General features: G+C 48.4%; 1 protein-coding gene across 1 annotated transcript in view; it reads right to left on the bottom strand.

The window, feature by feature from the left end:
• Positions 1-10,000, bottom strand: part of LOC125955733 (homeobox protein orthopedia) — a 27,753-nt gene that overhangs the window by 13,598 nt on the left and 4,155 nt on the right. Inside the window, exons 2-3 of the mRNA XM_049686877.1 lie at positions 7,612-7,919; positions 7,295-7,429 (exon numbers count right to left, since the gene is read on the bottom strand). Coding sequence (XP_049542834.1) covers positions 7,295-7,429; positions 7,612-7,919 — 443 coding nt within the window. The remainder of the gene's footprint in view (positions 1-7,294; positions 7,430-7,611; positions 7,920-10,000) is intronic.

The following is a 10,000-nucleotide window of genomic DNA, read 5'->3' as shown; positions in this document are numbered from 1 at the left end:
TCCTTTTTCATACAGGTGGCCATAATATATGGAATAGTATTCTGGATATTTTCCACGGGTACGTGTTTCAAAAGAATATTCATTCCTATTCTTGCTATATTCACATTGATCGGTACATCCCAGGGAAGAAATAGTCCGATAAGTGTTTATTATCTCTTTTACATTATCGTTTTTTTTACAATGACGGCTTTCGATCTAGTAGGCGACCGCTGAATCGATTATTGAGCCTGTCACCCAGGGCGAATCAATTGACGTCCTCGGAAGGCGTATGCCGTCATCGTTGCAGATGAAAACAAATGATTGTTTTGCACCTTTTTTTCGGTTTTTCGAAAACATGCCACATGCCTGTCTGCCCCTTTGCATCACATAATGTTACCAACATGCCAGCGAGCGGCACGTTCAATTCTTTGCACCAACCTTAACATCCAACAGACAATCATACCGGCAGGGAATGGAATGGTTGAATTTGTCCGGTGGGGAGGGTAGACACAGCATGATAGAAATAACAGGTGGACAGCCTGTCAATAGCAAAAACCCCGACCCCGAGTCCCTAAAACAAATCTGCTGTGCTGTGTATTTGCAGTTTATATTAAATTTTGGCCACGTGGCACGCATTAGTGAGGCGGGGTATGGCACACTCCGGTCAACTAATTTCGATAAAACCGCCTCCCCGCACCGTCTCGGGATTCGTGTGACGCGTGCAACAAGTTCAAGTCAGTGTTGGTGGTGTTGTCACACTCAAATCTATCTCTGGCTGATGATTTGATGGGGGATGTTATCACTTGCTTAAAAACCGTTCAGGTGCGATGGTCGGCAATGGTTGATTTCAGTTGATGTTCAAGATGTCGCTTGAGAGTGCATATTAGCAGGGATAATGCTATTTGATTGAGTTTCCGTTTTCGTGTTGCTCTGGTGACGGAACATAGTAGTCGTTGTCGAGCAGGCTCTTGAACTGATCCAATCCAACTACCCAAGCGGTTTATCGTTTGTAATGCGTTGATGAAACCGGTTCCCGTCGATCACTTGCTCATAACATTGAAAAAAAGGAACAGAGACAGAGTATTCTCGAGAATTGAACTGCGTGAAGCTCATTGCGGCCGTCTGTGGAAAAAACCACAACATTTTCGGGCGAGAACTGAACGACACTACCCGTCAACACCAACAAAACCGACGGCTGTTCCGGCAGTTGCAGAAAACCACGAGATATGGGACAGATGGAACGAAGATGGAAAACTGATTTGTAAAACCACCAACATGTGACGATTGACGATTGAAGGTAAACCGGTCCCTCCCCGTTGGGCTGACTGGGTGGAATTTATCGGTCCGAAATGACCGATTTGGTACATGTTCCGCGGGGTACAATGGAGCGGGTTTTGTCGTCGTCGTTTCAAAGGCTCTGTTTGGGGTTTTTTTTTCTCTCGTCTGGCCAACCATATCAAATATCGCTTCGATCGACCGCACCGGTGAATCGGTGGCAAGTGATCCAATTTCATCGCTTGATGCACCAAGAGGTCCGTTCTTTGTGGGTTCGCTTCTGACCACTAGAGCGATGGATTGTGATGGAATATTTGACCGAACCCGGGGGGTGATCGCCCATGGAAGCTCCAGAGGTCTGGGGATCATTGGGTGCAGCTGGTTCTACAAAATATGCTTTAGCGGTGTCTGTCTCAGCTGAACTCGATTTGCTGGCCACCTTGACAGGGTATCGACCTGGCAAGGTTACCTGGAGATCCGAAGTGACCTTTGAAGCTAATATGTATATTAAAAAACTGCGCATTAGGCTCCCGATGGCACCAGATTTCCCTGTTGTTCCGCAGCCCGGCTGCAGTTAACATTCACTGATTCAATCATGCTGAAGATGATCAGATGAATTGAGGGTAAGGTTTGTTTGGGGAAAGTTTGCTTTACAGCAAAACCGAGCATCGATGCTACCTTTAACCACCTATCGGCTGCCTATCGTTACACGCCAGAGTCAGTCAGCGCGGTATTCTGGGACCAGTAGGCACCACAGTAACCGCTAGCACCTCGGTAAGCGAACCCAGCGATGGTTCTGGGTGAATTTATTTATGCACAGGGATTTCGGAAGCCCCTGGCACACCGAGGATTAAGAGGAGGAATTATTTCCGCATATAAATTGACATTGCGGGGATTTGGGGAACAACAACTAATGCCACACACACACACACACACAGCCGGGAGTGGCAGCCACTATATCGTGACCGTTCCGTGGTAAAGCTCGCCACAGGCCGTCGGGTGTTGATGGGCCTGGAAAGGGGCAGCAAGCACCGACGGAAGGATCTGCATTCGCTGTGAGGATTCCGCTTTTTTTTTGTTTCGCCCTTCCTCGTCGCCAGATTCATGGCTCTGGTCTGGAGGTGGCCTTTGGACGGGCTGTCTCTGGTCGGTTACAGCCGTAGTAGCAGCAGCAGCAGCAGCAGCAGCAGTAGGTGGTGCTATATCGCATGGCAAGTATGTAGAGCTCACTATCATTTCTCACCATTTACATTTGGGGTTTTACTGTTTGACCCCCTTGGAGATCAAGGATTTCTCGTTCGTTCGTTCCTTTCCTGCTATTTGCATGACTCGGCATAGTGTGATGCTGCTGCTGCTGCTGCTGGTGGTGGTGTGTGGAGTAGCCCTGGGCTGAGCTATAAATCCGCTCCGTAGAGCCTTTTTTCCGGAAGCTGTGCCTTTTCGCTGAACCGTTTTCGCTTTCGTGGTAGCTGTTCTCCCTCGTGGGAGCAACGTGGTGGTGACGGTTGATGGACGAGTGTGTTGTGATTTTGGGAGTCGCTTTAAGATAAGTTCCCTAGGATGACGAATTTAAAAGACAATGTCCTGGTAGACGTTGGATTGTCGAGCAAAATAACATTGTCCTGATAAAGTAACTTCTTAAAGCAATGCGAATTCAAAATTGTAATCGAGTTTAAAGATATTTCGGCTTAATTCTTCTTATAACGTCCTACAATGATTTGTTTTAACACACAAACGCGTGTAAATTTTCGTTCTCTAATTTTTCAAACACAACACCCATGAAAAACAAGTGCCTGTTAAAGGCCTGTATCCAATTCTCATTTTATCAAACTAAGCCAATTCCTATAAACATTACGAAAACCACCTACCGTTCCCGACTAAATGGATAATGAGCCAACGATTTTAAGTTTTTCGTAGCGCCCGAAACCAACTAATAGTGACTTAAAGAAAGCGCGACCATAATAAGGTCCTTTCATGCCATTCTGGCATGTGGTGTGAGATGTGCAAATCCTCTAATTGGTTTGGTCACAGTTTGAAAAACGATCTGGTAATCTCCTAAACTGACCGGCCACGGCCACAACCTATCCGAACCCATTACCGAACGAAGCATTCCAACGTTGGAAGCGTTGGAAAGAGAACGAATGGTTTGTGTTAATTCGTTGCTTTCTTTTCGCGTAAAATCATTGCCATGATCCACCCGTTCCATTCCAGCTATTTCAATGGTGGGCCCCCTGCTGCAGCGCAATGCGAACATCAAACAAATCGTTTTCCCGTTTCGGGACGCGCATAGTGCGGCCCTTTTAGTCTCGATTCCTGCTCGATTGAGCTGGCCGGCCCATAAAGGCGAACCTATAAAGCCATAATGACATCATAAAAATCGAATAACGAAATCCGAAATCCTCGCTCTCACCCCCCCCCCCCCCTGTCCGTGGTGTTGGGATGGAACGGACGGGCTGGTTGGCCTTGCCAGACAACGCCAGTCCCCAGTGTCTGTGCGGGCGTGCGTATCGCACGGTAGCAGTGGTGATGATAGCCGCACAAGCTCACTCTCAGGCCCACTGGGACTACTTTGGCAACCGTTGCTGGCTGCTGCTGGCTGTTGTGTGTGTGTGTGTCTGGTTGAAGTTCCATTAGAGCAACCACAAACTTGCAATATGTCCCGTCCCGTAGTACTCTGCGTCGTCTGGCCTTTTCTGTGTGGCCTGGTATGAGGAGCATTCCTGCGTACCACCAGGTGGTAGTGGTTTTGCTGGTTAGTTAAAACGAAGCAAAAGCCAGCTAAACACCGAGTATTCACTATGGCAGCGCCATCGCCTTCTTCGTCTTGGAGAAGTTGGGCAACTTTTGCTATTAAAAAGGACCGGCATTGGCTTTTCGGGGAGGCCCCTAGCTGGATGTAGCACAGGCTGCTAAACCAAGGATGAAGTGGCTAAATGGGAAAACAATGCCCCACTCATAGTGACTAGCGTCTCCATTGCCGAACAGGGAACCGTAAAGTTATGGAATTCATGGTGCATGCGGTCGATGCGGCTATTCGGTTGCCATCTCAGTCACCACCCTCTCGCTCACTCTCTCTCTGTCACTAGCGTGAAGCGAAACGAGGAACTTCCTTTTCGACACTCGATAATTAGTATTATTAACACAAACTTTATTGATCGGCTTTACGCAAACAACCAAATCAAATAAACACAACGGGAGTCCGCCAGGATACCGGTAGGTAGGGGAGTACCGAAAATCGGATCCCGATCAACCCGTGGGGGCAATCAAAAGCGATCGGTGGTGTGGTATCATCATCAGCATCATCAGCCACATGGTGGCCGATGTGTGAGGAGTGAAAATAAAATCTACTTTTATGGCCACCGAAGCTACCGTAACCGAACAAGTGGCGTAAACTTTGGCGCCGTCTTCGTGCGTGTCTCCATCCTCCCTAGATCTGAGGTCAATCTGCATGATCCCGAGTTAAGCCGCTGCAATAACCTTGAAAACACTTTCATATGCTGACACGAGCACGCGCCATTGTGGCACTCGTAGTCCAGGGCGAAGGGGACACCCAAACCTCCCAACTCGGTGTAGGGGGTTTGCAATGGATTCAGGGCAGACAGGATCAAAAAGTTGTGACTGTGACTTTAGTACTTTTAGGTTTTTACTTTGCCTTGATGTGCGAACGCCTTGCAGAGTGGTACACGTACTACTGCTGGCGGTGGCCCATACGGCCGTTAAGATAGCGAGTGGACGTGATGAGATTTTTTTTTTCAAAAGTTTATCTTATGCTGAATATCTATTGATTGATTTATGGCATGACAAGCGTAGCGAATGGGATAGCGGTATTACTGTGATTACCCCGCGGGCTTACGCTAGCGTTAGCTGGTAAGCCGGATCTGATCCATTTGAAGGGTTTGAAGTATGAATTTTTAAATCGTAGAAACCTTTTGCAGAGAAGCATTTTCTGTGCGCCTGTCGCAAAGCAAATAAATGTCGTTTGGATGATTCAGCGCGAGAAAAGTGTTTAGAATCTTTTCACAATTGGCTGGCATAATGTATGGTAAATTGTTGATCAATTTTGTAAATAAAATCGTGGGAAACCATTTCTTCGCATTCATCAACTACGAAGAGAAATTGATGAAATGTGTAGTATTCTAGATGGAAATAGAATGACTAATCGGATGGAAATAGAAATGATTAAATACTAATAATAGTTATTCAATATTTTAAGGACCAGATTGATATGGACCCAATATTTTAGCATCGAAACTCCTAGCCATGCAGGTTTTTTTTTAAATAAAATGTATCCTTTGTAGCAAATATCCTTTGAATGTCTGTAACTCATCGCGCACGGTTGTAGGTTACATGTTTCTACTAATTTGCACCAATAATGTGAGCGAATCAAGGAGTAGTGCCGTAGCCAATTCCAAATCTAATCTAATGACCAAAGGCTATTTAAAACAAGCTTTTAAAGCATCCCTTTTACCCACCCTAGTGACAGCTAATTGTAATCATTCTCTATTAATGGCAGCATAGATGTCCTGTCGACCGAGTAATGTCCGGAGTCACAGCAAGACCTCCTTCCCATGCTCACTCATTCACACCTTACATCGTACATCTTCATCCAATAAAATATTCTGGCACATATCAAGTCCATTCGTTTGCTTTAAAGAGTTGAAACACATGCTCCTGATCCACTGTCAGCTGTCTTGTCGTTGTAAGACATCACCATGCATTTCCTCGTCGAACAAAGAATGACAAAGAGGAAACCCTGCCTTCAATTAGAACGCCTGAACAGAAAGGTAAGAAAACGGCAGCCACTGCAACTCTTTATTCACCGAAGACAGCTACTACTGTGAGGGTCATGGGGGGGCGGTTGATGTTGATGACTGTGTCAAACACACCGGTAACATGTGTCACAGATCAATTCTGAGACCGGACACACACGCACACCTGGTGGTTGGGCCTGGCCCTTGGGCTCGTCTTTAGGAAAGCTTTAGAAACCAGATGCCGAGACGATGGGCTGTTGCTCGTGAATCATGTTTATGTAAATGGGAATCTTGGGCCCCGCCTGGTATCGGTAATCATTCCCAAGAACCACAACAAATTATCTCAATCCGAGAGTCGTCGTCGTCCTTTTTGGGACGTTGAGACGTGCGAGTACTGTCGCCTGACCTCTACTACTGTCGGGCTGGGCCAGCCGGGTAGGGCGAGTGATAGCTAAGTGATTCATTTGGTCGATTTAATTGTTAATTAGTGAGCTTAACACCACATTCCTCGAGCACGGACCGGACTCGGGAACTCAGGACTCAGGGTCAACACTCGTACACATGTAAACTGTCGCTGTGGTGCTTACATGGTTGCACCGAGCACCGAGAATGCAGCATTGCGCTCCGGTTTCGAAGAATTTAAATCATTTTTGGAGGATTAGCAAAAGGTGCGTCATGGTGGTTGGATATTCTGCTCCGTTTCTGACGCTCTGTAGAAGGTCCTGTGTTGCTTTAAAGTGTACTTTCCCTGTTTTCTACCCTAACACTAACAGCTACGCTAGATTACTACGCGTTAAAAAACGGGGAAAAGAAACAAAAGTCATGCTTCGCGTGCACGGCGATGAACACGATCGGATCACGACCGGATTAGATACTGCTCTCTCCCTATGCAAACACGGCCCCCAGGGTACGGGCAGCTAAATGGGTCCGTTCAGTTTGCTGTGGGTGTGTTTTACCAACAAAGTCCTTCGTCGGACCCTCTGGTTCGAAGGAATCGCTTTAATTCTGCCACGCAACACCACCGAAGGAACCTACCGGTCAACACTGTCCGGGTGCTGACAGGGAGGGGGGCCGGTTAGACAACCAAGCCACGGTCAGGGGATGGGAAAAATGATTTATGTAAATAGCGAAGGAAGGGGTCTCGGAAGGCCGGAAGAACGGGAGGCCTTGCGTTGTGTAAGCGCTTTTGTGAAACTCATTGCCCGCCATTAACGGAACGGGAAAAAAGCGGAGGGGTCTGTCTAGCTTCGTGGCCAGCCTGCACCGCAACCACCCCCCCAGGGACTCACCTGCACACGTGACTCGGTGAGACCGATCCGCATGGCGATCTCCTCGCGCATAAAGATGTCCGGATAGTGCGTCTTGGAGAAGCAACGTTCGAGTTCGTTCAGCTGGGCCGGCGTAAAGCGGGTTCGGTGCCGTTTCTGTTTCGTGGTTGCCCCATGTTTGTCCGCGGCCGCGTTCAGCTAGGTGGAAGAGTAAGAAGAGTCGTTCACCTTTCGGGGCGCATCACCCGTTGGGCCTCTGCTCCGACGGCAGCCAGGCCCAACCGATCGGCATTCGTAGGGAAAATGGGGGGGGAGGCCCCCCGCGCAGCTACATTTACCTGATCCTGGTGTATGTTGTGTGGTTCGCACAGCGATCCACCGGTACCGCCTCCGCTTCCACCACCACCGCCACCACCACCTCCGGCGCTGCCACCGGTTCCACCTTGGTTTCCGCCGGCACCGGAACCCCCGCCACTAGCACTGTTCACGTGCAACCGGTTGCCGTTGCTGTCGGCGCTGGGTGGTGGTGCGTTTGGGACCGGACCGAACCCAGCCCCCCCGGGTGCCCCACCGTGCAGCGACGTTAGGCCCGACTTTGGTAGATCGCATTGATCCTTTGGTCCTGCGGGCGGGTAGAAGTGATACACTGTTAACAGTTACATGAATTGGATTAATGGTGGGCTTCCGTTTTTCCGTTTTGCGTTATTCATTTGTTTAGGTCTACATTTTTTACTCCATCTACGCCATTTTTTTTATGGCAAACTGGAACATGCAAACTCAAAGGTAATAAAAACATTTTTTTTATCGAGCAAACAAACATTGAATCTATAGAAGCGCTACGTAAAGCATTGAAGTAACAATAAATGCAAATGATTTTAAGTCTATTTATTCAAACAAAAATATATTTTTGAAAAAAAGAATAAATCAAAGTAAGCTATATTTTAATTTACATGTTCAAGCCCGGACGATTCAAGTAGTTTTTGATTGACTAAAATAGGTTTTTTTAAATTTATTTTTAAATCGTTTTGAGACGCTCTCTAATACATTTCCATCCACTAATGAATAAAAGAGAGATTTTCAGCCAAAAGTTGATGATTTGAAGGAGAAAGATTGTCTTTTTCCAAATGGAGTTCTAACTTTCGATTGCGCTATTATTCGTACTGTATAAATTTCAATTCATAATAAGTAAGCCATATCTGATTCCACTGAATCACGGAAAAATGCTCCAAAACGCTGTTCCCGTCAACTGTCATCACGTGTTTTCCGACTGCGATGAAGCCACCAAGAGCAGTAGCAGCAACAGCATCAAGATCGCATGCCTCGCATGAATCCGTCAGTTGGTAGTGCTTCACCTGGGGCGAGGGCCAGGGGCGGCAGTGTAGGACCCAGGGCGCTGCCATGACCGGTAGCAGCTTGAAAACAGGTAGTCCTTTAAACAGTGTCATGTGTCACCTTCGATCGATCGGAGCCGTGATGTGATGTCGTGAAAGAAATGTTCTTGCCACAAACGCAGCCAGCCGACCAGCACCGTGACATGGACGGTCACTCGCTCAGCATTCCCGCCGTCCGTCCGTCCGTCCGTGCCGTGCCGTGCCGTGACCGTACCGCGTCAGACACGACGGTAACCCCCCAAATGTTTCGATCTCTCACCAGCCCCAAGCCACCAGCCAGCAACACTTTTATGCTACTCTTCATATGGAGGTGCTAATTTTAACACATACATACGATTTTGGCTACCGTTTGGTGTGATGCAGTTTGTCAGCCATCGAGCGCCTCACGAGCCTCACGGTGGAGCTACACCGAGGTCCTGGAGTGGAGCAGGAGCGAGCGGTGGTTCTGCTGGAGTGGCACGAACCTAGCAGCATACCATGTCACGGTTTCAACCCCTTTCTACCCTCACCCCCCAGCCCTTACTATCGCGCTGTTCAAACAAACAAGGTTCAATGTTGTCCAGCGCGTGCAGACAGAGAGAGTGTGTGAGAGAGAGATAGAGATAGAGAGAGAACGAGAGAGGAAGGTGCAGACCCAAAGACATGCCACCGAAACACGGACCAGACGGAGCAGATGGAGCACCCAAGAAACCAAGAGGTGCCACTTTGCATCCTGCCAGCCAGCCAGCTAGCCTGCCAGCCAGCGCCACCAGCGTGAAGCTCGTTTGTTTGCCATCGGACGAAGGCACGAAGCGGACTGGCATGGGGCTCGTCCAATCCGTCGCATCACGCGCGCACTCCCAGCATCCCGCGTGACGGTGAGTGAGTCAATGTTTATGACAAGTGGCATGACGGTAAGGGGGAAGGCAGCCTGCGCCTTATCCTCTCCCTGTTCTTGGCCCTGCCGTGATCGAGATGCTGACCAGCAGCGAATATGAGAACGGAATCGGTGGCGGAATGGCGTGGACGTGTGCCTCCCTGGAATGTCGCTCGGGCACCAAAGAGGAAATTCATTGATGCGTGAAAACCACACACACACACACACATCCACATGCGTCCTCGGTCCTGTTCTCGTCGCCGTCTGCCGCAGCGCTACCGATGGATCGTTGCCGTTGTCCCGGAGAGGTGTTGAAAGCTGGCATAATGATGGTCTGGTCATCCTAATGGTCATAACAACGGGCGTATTTTGGTGTCCCGGGCACGGTTCGGTTTGTTACATTTCATACCAACCACCTTCGAGATTTCTTCGTGATTTCGTTCCATTTTTCCAAACCCCCCCCCCCAAAGGTGGACAACA

Source organism: Anopheles darlingi, chromosome 3 (assembly GCF_943734745.1).
Source record: "Anopheles darlingi chromosome 3, idAnoDarlMG_H_01, whole genome shotgun sequence".
NCBI lineage: Eukaryota > Metazoa > Arthropoda > Insecta > Diptera > Culicidae > Anopheles > Anopheles darlingi.
This window is presented reverse-complemented; position numbering and strand designations above follow the sequence as displayed.